A 27,260-nucleotide genomic window follows, 5' to 3' on the forward strand; every position below is an offset into this window, starting at 1 on the left:
ATTGTCCCTTTGTGGACTTGTGATATTATCTCTTTTATTCATTGTTGTAAGTGTTTGCATGCACTCTTTATATTTCCGCAATATCTCATTACATGGTATCATAGCCACTCGATTCTTGAAGGAAAGGTGTGGTTCGTGTTTTTCATATCTAGTAGATATCTTCTTACTTCTTGGCAACATCATGGAGACAAAGATTGACCTTTCTTTCAAGCTCAATGGAAAGAATTATATGATGTGGGCATCGGCAATGGAAAATAATCTCAAAGGGAAGAAGCTTTGGGGTTTTGTCATGGGTTCCGTTCCGGAACCTAAGCTTATACTCACGAAGATTGAAGAAGGTCAAGAAAAGGCTCTTGAAGGAGATGCTCGCCTCAAGACCATTGAAAGTCATCAAAAGGAAGTGGAAGATTGGGAAAGCAATCACGCAAAAATCCTTGCGTGGTTTATGAATAATGTGGAGCTTAAGGTATGTGCTAATATAGCTAAATTTCGTAGAGCCAATGAGGCTTGGTCCTTTATGAAGGGTATGTATACCCAAAAGGATCTTGCAAGAGCATACTTCTTGCAAGAAAAGATTAGAACCACCAAGCAAGGTGATTCTAGCATTCAAGACTATTATAGTGCTTTAAACCCACTATGGGATGAATTGGCTCTTTTGGAGCCAAAATGGGTTTCTATGGAAGATATTGATTTAAGGCAAAAACAAATAGAACAAGAGCGATTGTTTCAATTCCTTTTTGGGCTACGTCCCGAATTTGAGCAAGTGAGATCTTCACTTCTCCATAGATCTATTTTTCCTCCTATTGAGGATGCTATTGCCGAAATCACTCAAGAGGAGACAAGGCTTGGCATGAGTAAGCATGTTGATGAAGTCCTTGTTAAATTATGTACCTTATCACCTAATGTAATATATATATATTTTATATATATAAGGTAATACATATACATATATTAATATATATGTATATGTATCTACTTTTTATATATATAAAATATATATATTTCTTATTATTTAGTCATAGGGGTAGTTTCGTCTTTTCTTCCATTTTACGCACATTCACCTTTTGAATGTGTTTGTAATTTCTTTTTCTTTTTAGTTTTTCTTTTTCTTTATTTTTATTTCTTTTATTTTTGTACTTAAAGGAACCTTGGGGGGCCCACTCAAATAGACGTTGGGCCCCTCCAACGGTCACATTTGTGACCGTTGGAGGGGCTCCAACGTCTATGAGTGGAGCCCCTCCAAGGCTCCCTTTTGGGTTGTTATAAATAGGGGCTCTCCCCTTGTATTCTCTTATGGCTTTGAGTCAAAGCCCAAGTTCTCAATAAATTGATTCCATTGTTTTTATGCCTTTGTGCATTTGTGAGTTATTTGTGGGTTGTGCTTTTTGTGCACAAGTGTTCTAAAGTGTTCTTATTGTGCTTTCGTGGTGGGTTCAATATCAAGAATATTAAGGTCTTGATATTAGTATCTTGTTGGAGATACTTTCACATGGTATCAGAGTCTCGTTGGAAGAAAGAAGATCGTGTATCTCGCCTCTTGTGAAGCACCTCGAAAATCGTGCCCTCAAGCTAGTGAAGTTTTTGAGTAAAGCATTTGCTCCGGGCAATATTTTAGAAGCAACTTTTGTCAAGAAAAGGTTGAAAATCCATTAAGGTACGCTTTATTTTCCATCTTCTCCTCTCCATAATGGGTGAAAAAGACTCCCACTTCTCCCTCGGTTTTAAACTTAGTGGTTCGAACTACCATGTTTGGGCCGGCAACATGGAAGCCCATATCAAAGGGAAAGGTCTTTGGGGTTATGTTCAAGGTTCCATATCGGAACCCGAACCCAAGCTTTCTATTATAGAGAAAGGGGAAATTAAAATTCTTGAAGGAGAAGATAGACAAAAGGCCTTAGAAAAATACTCCAAAAAGCATGATGAGTGGGAAATGAAGAACTTTAAAATATTGTCTTGGATTTTTTCGTCCGTAGAAACCAAGATCAATGCCAACATCATCAAGTTTAAAAGGGCCTCTGAAGCTTGGTTATACCTTGAAAAAATGTATACGTCAAGGGATTTGTCTCACAAATACTACCTTCAAAAGAAAGCCTTGACTCTTCAACAAAATGATTTATCTATTCGGGAATATTTTGCCGAATTATCATCTATTTGGGACGAGCTTGCCATGCTCGAACCAAAATGGAGCGGAGAAGCTATTGAATTAAGGCACAAACAACTAGAGGAAGATCAGTTCTTCAACTTCCTAAATGGTCTTAGACCCGAATTTGAGCAAATTCGGTCCTCCCTTCTATCGGCTTTTACCTCCCCATCTATTGAAGATGTCATCACCAAGCTAAGTGGTGAAGAAACACGTATGGGGATTAGTAAAAATAACCCAAGCATTCTTGCTACACCTTCTCAGAATGACTATGAAGGGGTCAATGCCGTGTCAAGACCCGGTAATAATTTGAAGACCTACAAACCGCCTCATTTCAAAAATCAAGGGCAAAATGATCGATATGGCAAGAGAGATTACAGCAAATTAACTTGTCATTTTTGTAAAGAACCGGGACATATCAAACCCAATTGTCTCAAATGGAAGAAATTCCTCGCCGCGGCTTTAGCATCCCAATCGGAGGAACGGCCTTCAACATCAAATGAACCTCTTTCGCTTCATCAAATTATGGATGCTCTTCAACCTCTCTTCTTCTTCTCTTGGTAAGACATCTTGGCTACTTGATTCTGGTGCTTCGTTTCATATGACTCCAAATCATTGTTTCCTTTCTAATTATTCTGAAAATCGTCTTCCATCTTTTGTCTCAACCGCGGACGGAACCCCTCTTGAAATTAAAGGAATGGGCAATTTTGAAAAACAAGACTTCTTTATTCCAAAAATTCGGCTTATTCCAAAACTAAACTTAAATTTACTTTCCGTTTCTCAACTCTCGGACTATGGTTGCGATATAAAATTCTCTTCTAATAAATGTTGGATACAGGATCGCCAGTCCGGAAAATTGATTGGGGAAGGCGCTAGGAGAGGAGACCTCTACTATGTTGATTTTCTTAAAATTCCCAAGAATCAATTTTGTAATGTTGCTCAAAACAAAGATATTCATGTATGGCATAAGAGATTGGGTCATCCCAACATTGTTAAAATCTCTTATTTGCCTTTTATTAAGCATCTTTGTAATGAAAATTTTGTTTGTAATGAATGTATTCTTGGAAAAATGAGAAGTCTTCCTTTTCCTCAAAGATCCATGTTTACAACAAAACCTTTTGAAATCGTTCACTCCGATGTATGAGGTCCAGCTCCGGTTATATCCAAGGGAGGCTTTTCTTACTATGTTATATTTGTGGATGATTTCACTAGGTTTAGTTGGATATTTTTTCTTAAACATAAATATGAAGTCTTTTCAACTTTTAAAACATTTCATATGATGGTTTTAAATCAATTCAATGGAAATTTAAAAATTTTTAGAACCGATTCGGGTGGCGAATACCTTTCCAATGAATTTAAAAGCTATCTTGAAAACTATGGATATCTCCATCAAAAGTCTTGTCCTAAACCCCCCCAACAAAATGGGTTGGCTGAACGGAAACATAGGCATATTATTGAAACCACACGAACTTTGCTCATTTCTCAAAATATACCGAAAAAACTTTGGGCGGAGGCCGCTCTTACTTCTGTCTATCTCATAAATAGACTTCCATCTAAGAACTTGAACAAGATTTCCCCGTTTGAAAAATTATACGGAAAAGAACCTGATTATAGCAGGTTAAGGGTTTTTGGTTGTAAATGTTTTGTCCTTACTGATAAAAATGACAAACTCTCCCCTAAGGCCATTCCTTGTGCCTTTCTTGGTTACTCTGAAACTCATAAAAGCTTTCGCTGTTATGATGTTAAGAGTGATAAACTTTATGTTTCCAGAAATGTAAGCTTCTTGGAAAATGTTAGTGGTTTCGAAAAACTTGAAACTAATAACGAGAATATAAACTATTCTTTTTTGTTTGATTTGTTAACTGAAGATGATGATACTAGCGATGATGAAACAAATCAAAATGATGAAACTCATACTGATCAACCCATTAATGAAGAACCACATAGAGATCCTATTACCTACTCTCATAGAGATAGGAGTACTTTTAGAAGTGCCCTCGAAAGATATGATAGTGAGTCTACCCCTTCAAGTGAAGGAAATCTTCGTAGGACCGAAAGATCAAGAAAACCCCCTTCTAGGTTCATCTCATATGAGTCCTTTTCACCAAAATATAGAACCTGTCTAAGCGCCATTCACTCGTACATAGAACCTAGGGATTTCGAGGAAGCACGAAAATACCCGGAATGGATAATTGCTATGAATAATGAACTTGAAGCCCTAAAGAAAGCAAAAACCTGGGAGTTTCAAGACCTTCCTAAAGATAAGAAAGCAATAGGGTGTAGATGGGTATTTAAAGTCAAAACTAAGAGTGATGGGGCTCTTGAGAGATATAAGGCCCGCTTAGTTGCAAAAGGATATGGTCAAAAATATGGGATTGATTATGAGGAGACTTTTGCCCCCGTTGCTCGGATGGTCACCGTCCGATGTCTTATAATCGTTGCTTTAATAAATAAATGGAACATCTATCAAATGGATGTTAAAAATGCGTTTTTAAACGGAGATCTAAACGAAGAAGTATATATGGATGCTCCTCCTGGAATGGAGTATCCTAAAGGAAAAGTGCTTCGTCTTCGGAAAGCACTTTATGGTTTAAAACAAGCTCCCAAAGCTTGGTATGATAGGTTTAACTCCGTGATGTTAGATAATGGTTTTTCCTCATGCTTTACTGATACTGCTTTGTTTGTTAGAAAGTCTAATGCAGGGATTGTTATTCTGTTACTATATGTGGATGACATGCTTATTACTGGGAGTGATTCTAAAGGGATTAAAAGCATAAAATCCATTTTAAAGGATAAGTTTGAAATGTCTGACTTAGGCTTTCTAACTTATTTTTTGGGTATTGAGGTAGCTTACTCTCATAGAGGATATTTTTTGTCTCAAACTAAGCTTGCATATGAGATTATTGACAGGTCAGGCATTACAGATGATAAATTTTGTGAAACTCCTGCTATAGTAGGAGCTAAAATGAAGATTGATGATAGTGTTCCTCTTTCTGATCCTACTCCCTACAGGCAACTAGTAGAATCATTGATGTATTTAAGTATCACCAGACCAGATATCTCTCATGCGGTGCATACGGCAAGTCAGTTTCAGCATGCACCAACTTCTGTTCACATGGGTGCTATCTTACGTGTCGTAAGATACCTAAAGCACACTATTAATAAGGGAGTTTTTCTGTCTTCTTCTGAGTTACGGTTAATTGCTTATACTGACTCTGATTGGGGAGGTGACCCAAATAACCGTCACTCCACCACTGGTTTTTGTGTTTTCTTAGGAGACTCATTAATCTCATGGAGATGCAAGAAGCAGCAAAAGGTGTCTCTATCATCAACTGAAGCCGAATATCGTGCCATGGCAACTACTACCATGGAAATTGTTTGGATTCACCAATTGCTGGAAGACATGGGAATCACTATTGAAGGACCTACCAAGCTTTGCTGTGACAACAAAAGTGCGATTTATATCGCCAAAAATCACACCTTTCATGAGCGGACCAAACACATAGAGATGGATTGTCATTATGTTCGAGAGGCGTACCTCAAGGGAATCATTGACCTTCCATATGTCACGTCCGAATATCAATTGGCGGATTTCTTCACCAAAGCCTTGTGTGCTCCGCGTTTCAACTTTCTTCTTAGCAAACTCTCGATCATCCTGCCCTAAGTTTGAGGGGGGGTGTTAAATTATGTACCTTATCACCTAATGTAATATATATATATTTTATATATATAAGGTAATACATATACATATATTAATATATATGTATATGTATCTACTTTTTATATATATAAAATATATATATTTCTTATTATTTAGTCATAGGGGTAGTTTCGTCTTTTCTTCCATTTTACGCACATTCACCTTTTGAATGTGTTTGTAATTTCTTTTTCTTTTTAGTTTTTCTTTATTTTTATTTCTTTTATTTTTGTACTTAAAGGAACCTTGGGGGGCCCACTCAAATAGACGTTGGGCCCCTCCAACGGTCACATTTGTGACCGTTGGAAGGGCTCCAACGTCTATGAGTGGAGCCCCTCCAAGGCTCCCTTTTGGGTTGTTATAAATAGGGGCTCTCCCCTTGTATTCTCTTATGGCTTTGAGTCAAAGCCCAAGTTCTCAATAAATTGATTCCATTGTTTTTATGCCTTTGTGCATTTGTGAGTTATTTGTGGGTTGGGATTTTTGTGCACAAGTGTTCTAAAGTGTTCTTATTGTGCTTTCGTGGTGGGTTCAATATCAAGAATATTAAGGTCTTGATATTAGTATCTTGTTGGAGATACTTTCACAGTCCTTGCCGTATCCAAACCGGGTAATAATGTTAGAACCTATAAGCCTCCTCATTTTGGGAAACAAGGAAACTACAATGGAGGAAGAAAAATGATTGTTTGTCATTATTGCAATGAGCCGGGTCACATTAGACCCGCTTGTCCTAAGCTTATTGGAACCTTCAAGCCTAAAGTGGCTTCTCCTGAAGAAACCACCACCAAAGAAGATGAAGGCAAGAACAATGACATCAAAGAAACTCTTGGACAAATATCTATGGCTCTCCAACAAATGTTAAAAGTTTCTTCTTCCACATCGGGTGCGGCTATTGCTTCATCATCTTCACCCGGTACGTATTCTTGGATCCTTGACTCCGGAGCTTCTTTTCATATGACCCCTCATGAAAATGCACTTATTGATGTTTGCACCAATTCAAAGGACTCTTGTGTCTCTACGGCCGATGGAACTTTTTTAAAAATTTCAAGTATTGGCTCTTTTAAAGATTCACAAAATTTTTGTGTTCCAAAAGTTAGAGTTGTTCCTAAACTAAATTTAAACCTATTTTCGGTTTCTCAAATTGCCGACCATGGATGTGAAATATCTTTCTCATCTAATGGTTGCTTTGTGCAGGATCTCCGGTCCGGAAAACGGATTGGGCAAGGCCATAGAAAGGGAGACCTCTATTATATAGACCATCTTGATCTCCCTACAAACTTTTTTTGTTCTTATGTCCAAGAAAAAAACATGGAAACTTGGCATAAAAGACTTGGTCATCCAAGTTATTCCAAAATGTATCTCTTTCCTTTTGGAAACAAATTTTGTAAGGAAAAAGAAATTAATTGCAAAGATTGCATTTTTGGAAAAATGAAGTCTATTACATTTCCAACTAGAACTTTTCTTTCATCAAGGCCTTTTGAATTGGTGCATTCGGATGTTTGGGGGCCTTCTCCGGTTATGTCTAAAGGGGGTTATTCATATTATGTTACGTTTATTGATGATTTTACTCGGTATGTTTGGATTTATTTCCTTAGTCATAAATCAGAAGTATTTACTTTCTTTAAAGATTTTCATAAAAATGTTCAAAATCAATTTCAAAGTAACATATCTATTTTAAGATCCGATTCCGGTGGCGAATACTTATCTCACGAAGTTTTGGGCCGTAGCCGTCTTAACCTCAACCTATCTAATCAATAGAATGCCCTCTTCTAAGTTAAAAAATGCTTCTCCCTATGAAAAACTCTTTAAATTTTCACCCGATTTCAATCGTCTTCGTATTTTTGGTTGCAAATGTTTTGTCCTATCACACAAAAGAGATAAGTTATCTCCAAAAGCAATTGAATGTGTTTTTCTAGGATATGGTGAAAATAAAAAAGGGTATAGATGTTATGATTTTAAGAATGATAAATTATATATTTCAAAAGATGTAACATTTCTAGAAGAAGAAAATGGTTTTGATAAACTAGAAGAAACAAATGAAATTGACTATATATTCTTATATGATCTTATTGATGACATACAAGAAGATTTTCTTGAAAACATTGATGATTCTCGTGAGGTATCCCCTCTTGACATAACACCCTCAAATGATAGTGATTCTAATATAAATGTTCATGATAGCGATACCAGTATAAATGTTTACTCAAGAAAAAATCAAGAAAATCCTATTAGTGCCCTCGAAAAATACTCTCAAATTTCTGAGGAACCACAAGTTAGGCATTCTTCTAGAATATCAATACCCCCAAATAGGTTTGTATCCTATGATTCCTTAACTCCCAACTATCGGGCATGTTTAATAACCTTACACTCTTATTTTGAACCGGCACACTTTAATCAAGCTAAATCTATACCTCATTAGGTTGAAGCAATGCAAGTTGAACTTAATGCGCTAAAAAAGGCCAATACTTGGGAAATAGTTAATCTACCCTCACACAAAAAACCTATTGGTTGTCGCTGGGTCTTCAAAGTTAAAACTAAAAGCGATGGCTCTTTGGAATGATATAAAGCTAGATTAGTTGCTAAGGGATACTCCCAAGAATATGGCATTGATTACGAAGAAACATTCGCTCCCGTAGCTCGAATGACCAGTGTTAGGACTTTAATAGCTGTTGCATCAACCAAAAAATGGCCTATTTATCAACTTGACGTAAAAAATGCTTTTTTAAATGGAAGTTTAAGTGAAGAAGTTTATATGGATCCGCCACCCGGAATAAATATTAAGCAAGGTCAAACTCTTCGGTTTTTGAAGACATTATATGGCCTTAAACAAGCTCCTAAGGCTTGGTATGATCGTTTCAGTGATATCATGATAAAGTTAGGATTTCATTCTTGTTATACTGACACTGCTCTTTTTGTTAAACATGCAGGTTCTAGTATCATAATTTTGTTGCTTTATGTTGATGATATGATTATCACTGGGAATGATCAAAATAGTATTATTAATGTTAAAAATATGTTAAAAAATAATTTTGATATGTCTGACTTAGGTTTTCTCAGATATTTTCTTGGAATTGAAGTTGCATATTCTCCTAGAGGATATATTTTGTCATAGATGAAGCTTGTTGCAGATATATGTTCTAAGTCTGGGATTTCCGATGATAAGAAAGTAGAGACTCCCGAGGTTATTAATGCCAAATTGCGGTTGGAGGATGGGGTTCTTCTGGAAGATCCTACACCTTACAGACAACTCATTGGGTCTCTTACCTATTTAACCATCACCAGACCAGACATCACTCATGTGATTCACTCTGTTAGCCAATTTCAGCATGCTCCTACAACTGTGCATATGAGTGTTGTTCTCCGAATCATCCGCTATATTCGGAATACCATCAATAAAGGGCTATTTCTATCCTCTTCTTCTTCCTTGAATCTTCTTGCTTATACTGATGCAGATTGGGGGGTAATCCCAATGATCGAGTCTCAACTACTGGTTTTTGTGTTTTTCTAGGAGACTCTTTGATTGCCTGGCGATGCAAGAAGCAGCAGAAAGTTTCACTATCATCCACTGAAGCTGAGTACCGGGCTATGGCAACCACGACAATGGAACTTGTATGGCTTCGCAGTTTGCTTAAAGACATGGGAGTTGATATCACCGAAGCCTCAAAGCTATGTTGCGACAACAAGAGTGTCATCTATATTGCGAGCAATCACACTTTTCATGAGCGTACAAAACATATCGAAATGGATTGCCACTATGTCCGTGACGAATTCTTGCGAGGAACTATTGCTCTTCCGTATGTCACTTCAGAATATCAGTTGGCGGACTTCTTCACTAAAGCTCTTCCGGCTCCTCGCTTCATGTTTCTTCTTGGCAAACTTTCTGTCATCTCCTCGTAAAGTTTGAGGGGGGGTGTTAAAATGTATCTAATATATATATATATATTCTGTATATTACAAAATACCCGATAGGGGTAGTTTTGTAATTTCACATAGTTGTTTTAGAAAACAACTATTTTCAGTTTTCATTAAAATGTATTTTTATTTTTTATTTTTTTCCTTTTAATTTTTGTATTTTTTAAATAACAAAAAGGGGCTCCAACATAGAGTCGTTGGAGCCCCCAACGGTCACAAATGTGACCGTTGGGGGCTCCCAACGACTCCATGGGAGCCCCCTTTTGGGCTCCCCTTTTGAGGCATTTTGCCTCCTCTTCTCTCCTCTCCCTTTTGTATAAATAGGGGTGATCCCCTTGTATATTTCCCATTCTTGAGAGCTCTCTCTCTTCTCAATAAGAGGCTTTTTATATTGTTGCCTTCTTAAAGGCTTATGCTTGTATTGTCCCTTTGTGGACTTGTGATATTGTCTCTTTTATTCATTGTTGTAAGTGTTTGCATGCACTCTTTATATTTTCGCAATATCTCATTACAGTGATGTCATCATTGACACTGGAGCTTGTGAAATCTGAAAATGCCGTGTCCACCCTCAATTTGAAAACGGAAAAACTGGCTCAACCATACAAGATGGCGTGGTTCAAAAGGGGAAATGAAGTACCCATCACCCAACGATGTCTAATCAGATTCTCAATGGGAGAGCATTATCACGATCAAGTGTGGTGTGACGTGGCCCCTATGAGTGCCTGTCATATTCTTTTGGGACGTCCCTGGCAATTTGATTGTAAAACTATTCACGATGGCCGTAGGAACACATACTCATTTGTTTTCAAAGGGCATAAAATAATCCTACTTCCTATCAAGGAGACGGGTTTTCCCACCATAGATAAGCTCGAGCGAGTTCCCCGGCTCGCGGGCCTATCCTACCGGACCTGGAGTCACTGTAGGGGGAAGGTTATTGCTATGCCCTGGTGGCCAAACCGGTTATGAGTATGTCACCGCCCGTTCCCGCGGAAGTCGCGCCCCTTATAGAAGAGTTCCGTGATATCATGCCAGCCGACCTTCCCGATGGCCTACCTTCGATGAGGGTGGTGCAGCATGCCATCGAGTTTGTCCCCGGGTCGAGTCTACCAAACTTACCAACCCATCAGAGCATGCTGAGTTGTTGAGACAGGTCCAAGAGCTATTGCAAAAGGGCTTCATTCGTGAGAGTGTTAGTCCTTGCGCAGTACCAGCCCTGCTCACCCCAAAGAAAGATGGGTCCATGCGAATGTGTGTCGATAGTCGAGCAATCAATCGTATCACCGTCAAATACTGTTTTCCTATTCCCCGATTGGATGATATGTTTGATATGATAGCCGGTGCCTCCATTTTTTCGAAAATTGATTTAAAAAGCGGGTACCACCAGGTTCGTATCCGGGAAGGGGATGAGTGAAAAACGGCATTCAAGACACGTGATGGGCTGTACGAGTGGTTAGTCCTGCCCTTTGGGTTGTCGAATGCTCCAAGTACTTTCATGAACATGATGACTCAAGTGTTGTGTCCTTGTATCGGACGATTTGTCGTTGTTTATTTCGACGACATCTTGGTTTACAGTTCCTCTTTGTCTGATCATTTGAGTCATTTGCATCAAGTCTTAGAGATTTTGAGGAAAGAGAAACTTTATGTGAATGCCAAAAAGTGTGAATTCGTGACGTCAAGCGTGGTGTTCCTGGGTTTTATTGTGTCGTCTGATGGAGTGAAGGCCGATCTCGCCAAAGTCCTAGCGATTGTAGAATGGCCTACCCCACGGACTATAGGGGAGATCCGTAGCTTCCATGGGTTGGCTACCTTCTACCGTCATTTTGTTAGGAATTTTAGCACCCTCATGACCCCTATCACAGAATGTCTAAAGGGTGCTAACTTCCATTGGACCTCGGCGGCGGGCAAGGCTTTCACGCTCATCAAAGAGAAAATGACTAGTGCCCCGCTCTAGCACTTCCTGATTTTAACTCGGTTTTTGAAGTTGAATGTGATGCCTCTAAAGTTGGGATTGGCGCCGTCCTGAGTCAGAACCACAGACCTATTGCTTTCTTTAGTGAAAAGCTGACTCAGGCAAGACATCAGTACTCTACTTATGATGTCGAGTTTTATGCCGTCGTACAAGCCCTTCGTTACTAGAGGCATTATCTCATTTATAAGGAGTTCGTCTTGTACACGGATCATGAGGCGCTGAAATACTTAAACAGTCAAAATAAGTTGAGTGCGAGGCACGCTAAGTGGATCAGCTTCTTGCAAGAGTACACTTTTACGATTCGTCATCAATCGGGTACTCTCAACAAGGTAGTTGACGCACTCAGTAGGAAAAATAGTCTTTTAATGAATATGTCTGTGCAAGTGATTGGGTTTGAGCAATGCAAGGAGTTGTACCCGACGGACCCTAATTTTCAGCAAGTCTGGGAAGGGTGTCTCTCCTCCACCAGCACGGCAGACCCACGGTTCACTATACATAACGGTTACCTCTTTCGGGGTAATAAGTTGTGTGTCGGCATTCTCTCTTAGGCTACAGTTAATCTCGGAGTTACACGAAAGGGGACTAGCTGGGCATTTTGGACATGATAAGACGTTTGCGCTGTTAGATGAACGCTACTTTTGGCCCAAAATGCGTAAAGATGTTAAGTTTGTCCAATGTTGCCGAGTGTGTCAAGTTTCTAAAGGTCGTCGTCAAAACAGTAGTCTCTACACACTGTTACCCATCCCTGAGCGCCTATGAGAGCACGTCTCTATGGACTTCATAGTGGGCCTTCCCAAGACCTCACGACGATTTGACTCGATATTAGTGGTGGTTGACCGGCTTTCCAAAATGGTTATTTTTGTCCCGTGTAAGCAAACCACAGACGCCTCTCTAGTAGCCTCATACTACTTCAAGGACGTGGCACATTTCCATGGGTTGCCTCACTCGATCAGGTCAGATCATGACACTCGATTCATGAGTCATTTTTGAAAATCCTTGTGGGCCTTATTGAAAACCAAGCTCCAGTTTAGTAGTGCATACCACCCGCAAACCGATGGCCAAACAGAGATTGTGAATCACACCTTAGGGAACTTACTGAGGAGCCTCGTGGGAGAGAATGTCAAAACATGGGACCTAGTCTTGCCGCAAGCCGAGTTTGCCTACAATAGTTCCATAAACCGGTCCACAGGCAAAACCCCTTTTCAAGTAGTCTATGGGTGTTCACCGACGCATGTAGTTGATCTAGCACCCATAACTAGCCTCCAAGACCCGACCCCAGATGCCTTTGATGTTGTAGAGTATATGTGAGATATTCACCGACAGGTGCGAGCCAAACTCGTTAAAAATTATGAAGCTTACAAAGCTTTTGTGGACCAAGGCCGTCGTGATGTCCAGTTTCAAGTGGGTCAGTTAGTACGGGTCTACCTACGTCCTGAGTGTTTCCCAGTTGGTACTTATGATAAGTTGAGCCCCAAGAAACATGGTCCTTTCAAGATCCTCCGACGACTGGGTCGAAATGCCTACCTCCTTGATTTGCCCAAAGACTGGCGCATTTCGCCTATCTTCAATGTATCTAATCTATATACATATTGTGGTGATAATAAGTCGTCAAAGGCGACTTCTTCCCAACTAGGGGAGAATGATGCAGAGCAGGAACATGCCGGACCTCTACCGAACGACCCAAGAGTGGCATGGGCTCCCTGCAGCAATGGGATAGATGATCGGACCCAGGTGATGAATCCGACATCGAGCACGACCCCGCGACTTAGGGACGTACCTCTGCGTACCTATTCCAGACGGGCAAAGGTCTGAAGCACGCAAGACAGCAGCGACCCAGCACGTTGGTGGACGTCGATTTCTTCTCGGGTCTGGGTACTGGACCCGAGATCCAAATCCATCGCTCAGCCTACAAATACCCGAGCCTTAGGTTTACGTAGACAGTTCGAAGATTGATTATTCGTTTTTTTTCTTTTCTTTGTCATGGTTTTCTGCAGCCGTTATGCGTTTCCTGTTGTTTCCCTTCCTGTGCACAATTTCAATAATTGATTACGTATATCGGATAGCTAGAGCACTTTCTTCTTTATTTCGTTCCTTTGTTTATTCACTTCTGCGCGTTGGACGCTCGTGGTGGTCGTGCACCTAACGTCGGCACCCAAGTGCGTCAGGTTTCCGATCTCCGCTGCATCAGAAACCATTAGTGTATCCGTGTATTGGCAGTCATACACGCGCGCACACACACACACACACACATCAATGTCACATTGTTAGAGTACTTAATGGTAAAGCTTTAATAACTGAAACTCTAGCATATTATTCATTTTCCTCAGTAAATGATACAATGCTGCGTGATCAAAGATATAATACTCTACCATCAACAGTCATGCAAAACAGGCAAGTTAAACGAATCGGTATAATTAAATATTTAGACAGCTGATTAGGATTGATTGAAATGTATAACATATGATGAAAAAAAGAATGAACACTGCAACTGCAAAAGTGACTTACATGTAGTATGAGATCCATTGGAAATAGGTACAGAAGATACTCTAGATGGACACATCTTCTGCAAGAGATCAACCTGCTCCTGAAGCAGCTTATTGAAAATCATAATCTGGTTTTTCACCATAAGCCGGACATGGTATGCTTTGAAGAATTCTTTATTCTCGTCCTCAAGTTTTTTCCAGACTGGAAAATGAGTAAACAAGTAAATGATTCTTAGAGAAAGGGCCTCAAGGACAAATAAAGAAAAAAAGCTTCTAATTGATGGAAAAAGCAATATCCTATTAAATGTTCCATTGTACTATTTGGATAATATCCCTTTTATGTTCATACTTGTCTGCATCATGACAAAGCTTCAGATGAATAATTCTTAGGCCAAAGTATGAAAACCAGCATCTACACTGCCAAGTTTTTAGAATAATAACTGATAAGGAGTAAAAGATGAACTCAACCATACATTTAAATTACAAAAAAGAAATGGTACTCCCTCCATAAAAATACCAACTCATGATAAACTTCTAGCAGTAATGGGCAGCACAGCACTTATCCAACAAAATATGAAAGTTTCAGTAATGGTCTTTACCGGTCATCTTGTCCCCAAGACTCGATGCAGACTACTGATACACTTGGAATATTGTTGTCAACTTATACAAGGACAACGGACAGCTGGATGGTTAGGTCACACTATCATGACCTAGGGGTCTTGGGCTCAGAGGGGTCATCCCTTAGCTTGCCTATCCGAAAAAGAAAAAAAAAGCTCTGCACAAAAAAACTTGTGGAAATATGTTGAAAATCAATCGACCGTTTCTTTTAGATTTAAAGTTAAAAAAATATAAGGAACTAGAACAAAATACTAGACTTACCATGTGGTTTCAGCAAAATAAGAAATGATTAAAAGTCAATTTGTTATGGTCAAACATAGATATTCAAGGACATAAATAGCTCTCATCTCTTGGTTAGCTTTAAATATCTGGTATTCTCACTATCAAAATCTTCATTTGGTAAGGATATAGTCTGACAGACCATGACAATTACGGACGATAATTTCTCATCTAAGTTGATTGAGAGATCATTTAACATAAAACTATGTATCTTCAACATTTTCCTAAAAATCCAACATAGGACTACAAGCATGTCAGAACTAGCCAACTCTAGGACTTCTTTCACTAGATCCAAGGTGTCAAGCTCTAGAATAGAGAGCAAAGAGTGCAGGAGTTGGACAAGACAGAAACCAACTTGGTTAAAGTCGATTGACTGTATGAACTCTATCATTAATCTGAGATACCAACTCCATAAATACCAGAATTCACAAAAATAGGTGAATCTACATGAAGCCCTCATTCATCAAGACAGTGCCTTCAAGAAAACAACAGAAGCACATGCCAAATAGAAAGACCATGACCCTAATGCTCATCTTACCAATAAAAACATGAAATAATGAAAAAAACTTTACCAAAATAAGATGCCTTTTAGATAATCCGTCTTTAAAAAAGGAAAGAGTTACTTGGTGGCTGGCAATCAAATCAATGCAGGTTGAACTTGTTTTCCAGAAGACAACCTCTATATTTCGCCAAATTTGATTTCGCCTTCAACTATGAAAAGTAATAGTTAACTGTATTCATGAAATATAAAAATACGCAGAAAATGAGCACAGGATTTCCCTTGTTATGTGGTCAAAACATGGGATACCTTTTCACTTAGCACCATAAATCAGGACAGAGACATTAAATTAAGAGAATGACCATGAAGTAATTATGCAACACAGCAATGCAAGTTATTAGACTTTATTACAACTATCAAGTTTCAAACAGTTACCAAGATCCGTGAAACCAGGCTCGATTTTTGCCTGAAGCAAGAGAGTTTCTATGACTTCTTTCCGGTTCATGTAAAGTTGCAGACACCTTTCTATAAGATTTTGCACCTGCATCAAATGAAAAAAACAAATAAAAAAATTACATCCACTGCAACTCATAGGCAACTAATACACACAGAAGAGCCTCCGATGACTGCCGCTTTGCAGAAGCTACATTTCTAAAATAAATATACCATTACTTGTCAATATAAGAGAGCCTACAATTGCACCAACTACCCGTTGCATTAGTAACCAAAGGTGCAGGCACACAAGAATAACATACAAGTAATCAGAGATTAACTAGAAATTAACTGTTAAGAGTACAAATTCAGTGTGCACGGCAGCAATGAAGATGTCATGATTTAAACAGAATATCTTCTAGTGCTACAATGTGGTACTCGGGTTTTATGATACAAGTTGGTAGTTATGAATCTTATGACTTATGACATCACAAATAGAATTGCTAAAAAACTGAAGAGGCACTTTTAGAATATTATGGCAAGAATATACTAATATATAATGCCAAGTCAGGACTCACATGTCACACCTCCACCATCTTCTTCCCCTTCCCCACCACCACTTATCATCCCAATGCCACCACCCTTCTCCTCTATTGAATAACGGTATGTTCAAATACTTGTCAAACAACATTTAGGTTCATTGATTGAAGTTCTGATGCCAGGTCGAAGATCTTAAGGATGAGCCAACTGCTGCACATTTGATAAGAATTAGTAGTAATAAAGATTAGGATATCACTAGTGAACTGAATATGCACCATCACTAGGGAGTCTAGCAACTATCTCCAAAGACCAGTACCAAGGCTGCCAGGTTAATCTAGAAAGGGATGACAGATCCCTTGGAAAAGGCCCCTAGACATAAGGGAGAGAAAAACTCTCCTGCAACCATTGGTAGAGACCAACTAAACCAATGACATTGCTCTTTATCAAGTCGATCCACATACTCTTGAACCCCATCCCCTCCAACAATGATATATGAGCTCTCACTGGATCAAGTCAAAACCACCAGGTCAACCTTCAAAAGGAATGCCGGTATGTTTTTATTCCTTGCAGTATGAATTACTTCATTGGCAATAATCCTGCACTTTTGAAATAATTGACAAACAACTTTTCATTTTCTTTCCCCTCTCTTTTTGTACTTTTGTTTTATATTTGGCTAATCTGATTAGATTCATCCATAGAATAGCTTTGTTGCTTTCTGCTTCACTATGTTCATTGTGTTACTGTCTTCTTATTGATTTCTGAACTTGATGACTCCTCGGTTATGCTTCTCAATGTCGTCCTTCCTATTATTATTATTATTAAAATATTGTTACATGCTGAAATGATTATTTTATATTTGTAATTTTCTGTTGTATTCCTTTATTTTTTCATATTCCAGTTACAATTTCACCATATGATACAAATAGTCATATAATTCTTTGTTAAGCTTAGCCATTCCAAACCACATACACTGAAGTGGTGACCATGATAAAATTGCATGGTTTAATATCCTAATTGGAAATTACATAGTAGACATGCACACACATAAGTGGACAACAGACACATGTTCACTTTTTCAAATAAAACCCATGAGGTAATCATCCTACAGCAAGTGCTTAAGAATTCAAAATGAAAGAAATTTTGAGGATACCACCAAAATCACCATCGTTCTGTAAATAACATGAATGATATTAGATTCCTCTTCTGAAGCCTAGCAGGCAGAGCTGACATGAAGCTATTCAGTTTTGCTGCACTGAACGCTTGTATAACCTTACCATGGCCTATGACGTAGATTTAAATTAACCAACTCCCACACAATTTAGGGAACTCATCAGAATTGGTCATCATAGCAAATGAAGCTAAGGATTGCATGGCAGCATTTACTAAAATTAGGCAAGTGTAAGCCTTTCATAAAAAAAACTATATTAAAGGTCATTTCCAATCTTACAGCTAACTTTTGATCCATTGTTTTTGTAATTATGCATAAGGGCAAGAAGAATGCAAAAAGTAAATAGGTAGAGCGGTTCTAATACATAATGATCATATCATAAAAGTTATGTTTATCAACAAAGAAATCCTGACAGACAAATTTAACAGTTCTATACCAACTTTATGTCTTGACAAGACACTCGTCTGACTTCCCCATCAGAGACTTTATTGGCATCCATAACTGAACTAGGTTGTACATAAGATCTTGCAGAAACTGCCTGGCCCTGCCTTGCTACATGTTGAGCTGGGACTTCAAATGAATGCCCTTCAAACTGAGGACGACCTTGAGCAGCAAAGTGCTGGTAATACTGGCTTGTGTAGCCTGGTGTCAGATGATGCAAAGGAATTGGAGAAGACACCAGTGCATGACCAGGTAACTGTGAAAGGAAGGAAAAAGTATAGTATATCATCATGCATTTAAGCTTGAAAGCAAAAACTATCAATTGACAAACTTTGCAACAGTAATTCAACATTTCATTTAATATCCATATCAAAAAACAAAATAAAAGGTGGCCAGAACTGTGTAAGTTCAATAATTGAAAAAAAAAATGCATACAGAGTTGACATACAGCAGCCAGACTGACGTTAAAAAGAATCGATTAAGCAAATTAGTAAGTAGAATGTCCAAAAAGGAAAAAAGTTGACATCCTAAGATCTAAAAGGTAGCTCACACGTCAAGGAGGAATGAACTTCTACAGCCTGTTAAAGGTAACTATTTTAAATACTTAAAATTTTCCCTATGGCAAGGTTTCCAGATAGGAAGCGGAAGCGGAAAACGATACGGGAAGCGGAAGCGAGAAGCGATGCATTTTAAAATGTATAGGACATGGGAAGCGAGGAATAAAAAAAAGCAATATAAGAATTGAATGGGAATAGAAATGAAATGCAAATAAAAACTAAAATAAAAGTGACTATTCTTAAATTTCATGATTTTTTAGTGTAAGAATTAAATTTCTAAAAAAATCTAAAAATGATGACAACCAATTTAGAGAAAACACATGGAAGTGAGTGAGAAGCGTGAGAGAAAACACAAAAAAAACATGAAAAGTAGAGTGACAAAAAATATAAGAAGAATAGATGAAGCATGTGAAAAGCATAGGAGAAGTGTGGAAGAATCGAGATTCCCATCAAACTTCAGAAGCGAGGAGTATCACGCTTCCGAAGCGAGTTTTCGGGAAGCAGGCTTCCCACCTATCTAAGAAGCTTCCGGTAACTCTGGGATGAACCCTGTTTCATCCTTCTAACAGGTTTTATACGATCTTAGTCACCAAAATCACTTTGCTCAAACAGTTCACTAGTGCAACACCAAAAATGTGGAAGCAAAAGTATAGGAACAGGTTATTAAGGATATGCTTGTGTGCTAGTAATTGGGACAGGAATTGAGGATTGGGTTAGAGCAGTCAAACACTTTAGGTAATAGTTGTTTGGGAGAAAGCTGTTAAGAAGGTAGTTTATGGAATTGGAAACATAGTTAATATGTCCACTCCTTTGTATTTGCGCTCAAATACAGAACTGGAGACTTTCACTTTCCAAATCCATAAACTCCTTGCAGTGCCCAGCTCCCAAATAGAGCCTAAAAGAAGGGAAACACCGCTGCATGACATAACATAAAAACAAGAACTAAAAATAGCAATATAAAGGTATTAAGATTTAATATTCTCAGAGTGAAAATTGCCAAAAGATTAACAAAGTGCCTCCGAATTTGATCTATCACTCAAAAGATAAATCATCCAGTCTGGTAGCATGTCTTTCATTTAAAATTTCATGTCTTAAGATTTATGATTTTTACTTTGAGACATTTGATGTGTCTGTTTCACATAATCATTCCTGACTGTGCCTATTTCAACTTGACTCAACCAATCTACCCCTGTCTATTATTCTCTAAATTAACAAAAAATGTTTTGTCATGCTTTTGGGGGCCATAATTGTGGTCCCGCCTCATTTCATTAATAATGGGCCTAAATGAGTCAAGTGTCACTTAATCATGATCTTATTCTTGCACAGAATTTCAGGGAGAGAGAGAGAGAGAGGAATGGATCTTTATGCGGTGCATAGCATGCATTTTCTATTGTTGATATGGCTGGAGAAAAGTAAAGTAGATACCATTGGCATATGCAATGCTCCATTCAAATCCATGCCCTGCCAATGCTTGAAATCCTATTCTGATGCTGGAAAGTTAAACACTAACTAGTGCCACAAATACTTTTGTGAAAATATTTTTGGCAAAGCAAATATCTCAGAATATTTAAAAGAAAAAGTTGTTTGCCTTAGAACCACATCAATTAAAAAGGATTCACAGAAATGTAAACCAAAAACTAAAACAAAAAAAAACTGAGATGATTATGATATGTTCATATTAAAATTTGATAAACTATATTAAAAAATGAATATTCTGCATTTTTTTGTGTGCATTTGAAGAGATAGCATCAAGATAAATTCAATTTATCGCTGATATCTATAACATGGATGCTAAACCTATCCCATGTTTTGTGGCAACTCGTCATTGAGCTTGGCTTCTTTATTGGTGGTGGTAGAATTAGAAATTGGTGGGCATGGCAAATAAATAAATCAATACAATTATGAAGAAGAAATGCCCAATCATGGATCTATAGAAAAACATTTGACTGAGTTAGTTTACTCGTAATCTGGAATAATCAGGAGTGAGTTTAAAAAGCCTTTCAACAAATGAAATATATTTTAAAGAAGAGGATGGGATTCTGTTTAAAAGATAAACAGCCAAGACAACTTCCGCCCAGAAAACCTTAGGCACATGGCTAGCAATAAGCAAAGTTCTTGAAGTTTCAACAATGTAACTATGTAAGTCATTTTGTTGTAGAGTGTGTGGACAAGATCTTTGATATGTGATGTCATGTAAGTTGAGATAATTTTTAAATTTTGTGACAAAAATTATCCCTCTAAATCAGTACAAAATATAGAGATTTCATTTTCAAACCTATTTTCAACAAATTTATGAAAGTTTTGAAAGTGAGAAAAAACTTCAGATTTATGCTTAAATAAATCCAAGTATATCTAGTAAAGTAATGTTAAGTTATATATATATATTTATAATTATATAATTATATAATAGGTAAATACCTATTAGGGGTATTTTGATAATTTCAATCCATGTAATAGGTTGTGTCCATTAGGGGCACATTAGTACTTTTACTTTATTCTTTTTATTTTGTCTTGTTATGTTTTTATAAGGACTATTTGGTCAAATACCAAATAGAGTTGTTGGGTTCCTTTTTGACTAGTCAACATAGTATTGACTAGTCAATAGAGTTGTTGGAATAGTCCAATAGCTCTATTGAGGTCTTCCTCTCTCTTGTATGCGTATAAATAGGGGCTTTTATTCCCTTTCATTTCCTAATGCTTCTCTAAAGCATTCATGCTCAATAAAATGTATATTTTTTATGTTCTTGTGTTTTTTTTAATTCCTTAATGTCTTGTATGCACTTAGTGCTTGTGTAGTGTCTTAGTGCTCTTGTATTGTCCCTTAGTTGGACTTGTGTACATGCATGTGCATTTTGTGTTTATGATCATATAAGCCCTTAGAGGCCTTTGTTTGTATTTTCGCATATTTCATTACAAAGTCATATACAAATATAATGTAATATGCATATCCACCTTTTGATAAAATTGGTGCTAGACCCTAAACATTTGTATGAACTAACTCAAGAGGTCTAGATGAAATAAATGTTCTATCATTTAATGGTAATCCCTTCATTTTTCCAAGAACTCAATCTTTACAAGTAAAATCATTAATATTATAAAAAAAATTCAAATTTGAAAAATATTAGATTTTAGATACATTTGGATGTCCTAATCTTCTATACCACAAATTTAAATCCAATTTTTGGACATTACAACAAAAAGTATCTTTGGGTATCTCCAAAAAAATCATATAGTAGAGACCTATTCCTCTATGGCCTTGCCCAATCAGCTTCCCCGACTGGTGATCTTGCACCAAACATTCATTTGAAGAGAAGAAGATATTACAACCATAATCGGATATTTAAGAGATGAATAAAATATTTAAATTTAATTTATGAATGCATCTAATTTTTGGGATAAAAAACCTTTTTGAGTTTGAAAGATTTTTTTCAAAAATTTTTATTCCTTCGATTTCAAGAGATGTACCATTGGCCGTAAAAACTTTTGACAAACTTGAGTTGTTATGACATTCGGATAAAATATCATGATTTGAGGTTATGTGAAAAGATACACCAGAATCAAGAAGCCAAAAAAAAATTATTGAGGTTGGAGTAAGATGAGACTGTGGTTCCAGTTAAAGAAGAGATTAGAGAGCTTCAACTAATTGAGATAAGGATTTGTCTATTTCGATGGATGTGTTTTGAGAGTTGTCAATCATAGCCATCTCCTTAGTCTCTTGAGGTGTTTCAACCATAGCCGCCCTCTTTTCCATGTAGTTTTGTCCTCTCTTCTTCTTAGCTTAGGGCAAATAGGTTTAATATGCTCCAGTTCATGACACCGATGACATGATTTTTCTTTTGTTATATTCATTTCTTTGTCTCCTAAAGTGTGGTAGTCTATAAGCACGAGTGTAGGATCCCAGCTTAAAAATGGCCAAACCAGAATCATCTTCGTTCTTCGAGACATCTCTTTAGACGATTTTCTTCCATATTTAACTCCTCAATGGTATCTCAAATAGACAAAAAAAATTCTCTATGAAGGAGAGCCAATTTGATAGACTCAAATTCGGTTACTAAAATCTTTATGAATTGATAAAAGTGATCCACATCAATTTGCTTTGGTGGAGTTCAATATCCTCGGGCGAATGTCATTTTAGCTTAAGAAGAGTCAATTCTTCCCAAAGTTCGGACAACTCATTGTAGTATTACTTATTACTTTTCTCTCATTTATGGTCCAAACTTTGTCTAATAAGTTGCACACATGTGAAATATTCTTAAGGTAATACATAGTTTTGAGGTATTCTCATGCTTTGTTAGCATGTTCAAACTTTGCAAGACTTGAGCATGTTTTAATATCTACATTGTTAATGAGTGAAGACACGGTCTTGGTATGCTCCATCCTCCATTCTTTTCATTTTTTCTCATAATTATCTATTGCTTTTGTCTTTTCTCCATCCGAAAGAGGAACTTCCTTTTCACTTTTTACCTTGGTAAGGACTAGTTTAGGCTCCGGATCAGAACCATTCACTAATTCCCACAAACCTTTTCTCCGTGTTGCATAATAGAAAATCATGTTATATAGTTGTATCATTAAGTTTAATGGGCATGATGGTAACACTTTCTTTGTCATCAATTTTTACAAGGGAGAAAGAAGAGAGAAATAGATGTAGAAGAGGAAGAGTAAAAACACACGATCCAACGAACTCAACAAACACTTGAAACAACGAACCAAGAAAATCTTCAAGAGAATGTCACACAATCACACGAACTCTTGAAGCGGATCACCAAATTAGCAAGCACCAGAGAAAGCTCTGATACCATGCAAAGATGCAAGGAGCCTTCAATCACGAACCAAAATGTCCACCAATATCAAGTGGACAAACACAAAGGTATTCTCTAAAGAACACACTCACAAAACCCACAATGGGGTACACATAAGAAAACTCACAATATAAAAAATAATATTTTATTGAATATCACAAGTATGAAAAAAACATACTTTTACAAAACATACTTTTTGCATACTTGTGATATTCAATAAAATATTATTTTTTATATTGTGAGCTTTCTTGTGTGTACCCCATTGTGGGTTTTGTGAGTGTGCTCCTTAGATAACACCTTTGTGTTTGTCCACTTGATATTGATGAACATTTTGGTTCGTGATTGAAGGCTCCTTATCTTTCCATGGTATCAGAGCTTTGTGTGTGCATTGGTCGTAATAGATCAACTTGAATGCTAGTTCATGCTCCAGCATGAAAGTTCCATTTTGGAAGGACGACTTACCATGATACTTTCTGTTTTGTCGAGCCCGGTCTTGGTCTCTCCTAATTCAGTCTATAGGCTCTGGTTTAATCTTATAAGATTAGCTTAGGTCCATCAAGCAATCTCTCATAAACCCCTAAGCTGAATCTATATTGGGCCTTGTGTTAGGCCTAGCTTGTGTAGGCTATCTTTCACCTATGGTTTAAACAAAAAAAAATAAAGAAAGAAAGAAAGGAAATAATATATAATATATATATATATATATATATATATATAATTTAACACATACAACCAAGTTGGAAATGGACTAGAATGGACCCTATTAGTTTTTTAACATTGTATCACGTCTTATAAATGAGACCCTACTACTGTGATTTCTGTAGTTTGTTTACTGGAAGCATGTATGAGACTAGGAATATATTACTTTTGTACAGGTTTTGAGAGAAATTTAAAACAAAATCAATAGCCCATGGTGCATCAAATTTTACAGTAAAGTTCACATTTCCCACTGAAATCGTGTTTCATAGAACAAAAACAATGTTTCACTAAAAGGTTCAAATTACGCAAAGGCACCTGCAACTATGACTTTTTGAACCAGTTCATTTGGGTTCATTCCCAACTTAATTAGCATCACCTCTCTCTCTCTCTCTCTCTCTCTCTCTCTATATATATATATATATATATATATATATATATAATGAAAAATCATAAATAGAAACTAGAATGATTTAGAACCGTCATATAAATCCACAGCTATGTAACACAGACTCTTCTAACAAGGCACCACACATGCGTCGCACCCACACCCAGGCGGGTGCGACACTTGGACACAACTTCCTTTGTGTTAGGTGAAGTCAACCACACTGAGGTCCATTTCTATCCAAAAGTAGATTCAGTTAACCCTAATCAAGTCCATTTTTATCTATATTATATATATATATATGCGCACACATACACATAGTGTTAACTTAAAACTGTTAAAAAATTTATATATATATATACCCTCCCCGCACCCAAGTTTTTTTAAAGTGACGCATCATCGCATCCGCATCCGCATCCGCACCCGCACCTATATGACATAGATCCACAGATACTAGTTTCATCATTACCAATTATTGCTCCTAGATATTTCAATGTGGGTCCTGATAGCGTTAATCTTCATAATCAGAGGTACCACCAGGTTGCTGATCGCTTTTTGACTAATTCAATATTTGAAAAGAAATATCACGGCATCTACTGATTCGGTCTCTCCTTCATAGTAATTTGCTTAAATCCTTGACAATATTTTATATGACTCAAGATATGATATTATCTTATTTCTCTTTTTTACATAGATATAAATTGAGTTGCTGATCACTTCAGCTACAAGAAATTACTTCACATAGCATCGCCTGCATCCTAGAAAGCAAAGTGAACACTTATGGCATCATATACATTCAATTCATATATCATGTTATTAAAATGAATATTTATGCTTTATATTTTTTTATTTTAAGCTGATTAATCATAGAAAAACATTTGGTCAATGGATATAGATTTCATCGACTAGGACAACCTATAGAACCAGACTTGAGTTTTGATGAGCCTGATCCAGCTGATAGAATCAAATATCTCAAGCTGGGGTGCAAACAAGATTGAGAACATCCTATCATGACTATGTGGAGACCGTGATCTGCACAACAAAAGAATACAAGGCAACATGATAAGTGTGTTGACATTAAAATAGGCTACTGCGCCGCCAAATGGTCCAAATTTACTACTTTGTTATGTCATCAACTAAACCACAAGCTAATGGTTTGAAACATGAATGTCTATCAAACTCCCACATTTTCTTACGGGGAAAGGAGACTCAGTTTCATGTGGAACCGGGTTTCTCAAACCACACAAGGGGCAACTCTCACATTCCTCAAATCGTTGTTGATTTGCACTTAAAATCAGGTGCCCTCATGGCCCAAAACCGAATGAAGATCATGCAAACCATCTACAGCCGCATTCGATCCATCGAAACAATAAGAAATTGAACCACACAGATCATAAACACTTCAAATAAGGGGATTAAACCCTCAGAGATCTTTACAAACTTAACCACACAAAAATTTCCCAAAAAAAAAGAACTAATTCTTAAATTCACAAATCATAAACCATGCACCAGAATCATACAAAAAAAATACAAAGATTCCCAGAAATAAGTAAAACCAATTATCAAAAAACAAGAACCCCAATTACCCAACAACCAAATACGATCAAATTCAAGCACACGACAAGCGAGAAAGTAAAATAACGAAAGAAGTAAAATGAAAACACCATTTAAGGAAAAAAAAGAACAAACTCAGAGCACCGCATTCCTATGAATTCCCACAAACCCATCCAGAGAAAAATCTCATAAAACACAGTGGGATCACAAATCATTCGATAAGGATCAAGGCCAGAAAGGATCAAGCGAAAAGAATTCACAAGAAAGATGAGATAAACCTGGTGGAGGTCAGTTGGGCTGCACCCTTGATCCTTCATAAACAACAGGAGGACAGTGGCGGAGGTGGTGGTGGCGGGAGTAGAGGAGCAGCGTGGAGATCAAGCTAGAGAGAGAGAGAGAGTAGTCAGCTTTTGGCTCTAATGGATCATCTACAATTCCCCTCCACACCAACTAAGCACACACCATTTCTTTACCCTTTCAAAACTTTATTTGTTTACTTTATTTTTTATATAATATTTAATTTATTTCTTTGTTGGGAGCCTCTTGTGGGGGTTTCTGTTATAGAATCTCTAAAAAGTTTGCTCGTTTGGCCACATTGGATGTTGTAAGCAATTGCCTCCTCCTTCAAAAAAAAATACCTAGTTTGTCCCTTGCTACATTTCTTTTGAACCACTGACTCGTGGTGAAATGTCAGACCGTGGGTCCTTCTCGGGTGCTGCAATCACACGACAGCAACAGTCCCTGCCATAAGCCCTGCTACGGTTACATCTGATGGGAAAATCCACCATGAGCATTAGCCTTAACGAGCCCAAGGTTGCTGGGAAAACCTCAGCAAAGAAAGTGGTTGTAGGAGCAACGCGCAGACGAAAAGTTGTGTTCTCCAAGGATGAAACCTCATGGAAGCCAAGAGAAAAGGAGCAGCGGCACGAGGTCTAGAACTGTTGCAATTCTCGTCGTTCGACAGGAGAGACCGAGAACTGCAAGGGCTTGCATGTGAAATATCAAACCAACAGTCTCTTCGCATGGGTATTCGAGAGCATGAGGAGACTCTCATGGACTTGGCCACACTTTGCATACATGTTTTTAAGGCA

At 37.5% G+C, this 27,260-nt stretch overlaps 1 protein-coding gene across 3 annotated transcripts in view; it reads right to left on the reverse strand.

Annotated features, from left to right (window-relative positions):
* Positions 1-26,603, reverse strand: part of LOC149814407 (uncharacterized) — a 49,937-nt gene extending 23,334 nt beyond the window's left edge. For all 3 annotated transcript variants that reach the window (XM_089989186.1, XM_089989185.1, XM_089989184.1), the window contains exons 1-4: positions 26,448-26,603; positions 18,174-18,434; positions 16,033-16,138; positions 14,224-14,403 (exon numbers count right to left, since the gene is read on the reverse strand). In XM_089989186.1, the coding sequence (XP_089845312.1) occupies positions 14,224-14,403; positions 16,033-16,138; positions 18,174-18,434; positions 26,448-26,486 (586 nt within the window). In that variant the 5' untranslated portion in view covers positions 26,487-26,603. The remainder of the gene's footprint in view (positions 1-14,223; positions 14,404-16,032; positions 16,139-18,173; positions 18,435-26,447) is intronic.
* Positions 26,604-27,260: the final 657 nt, after the last annotated feature.

The sequence above is a fragment of the Nuphar pumila genome, chromosome 15, assembly GCF_984573655.1.
Source record: "Nuphar pumila chromosome 15, dmNupPumi1.hap1.1, whole genome shotgun sequence".
Taxonomy (NCBI): domain Eukaryota; kingdom Viridiplantae; phylum Streptophyta; class Magnoliopsida; order Nymphaeales; family Nymphaeaceae; genus Nuphar; species Nuphar pumila.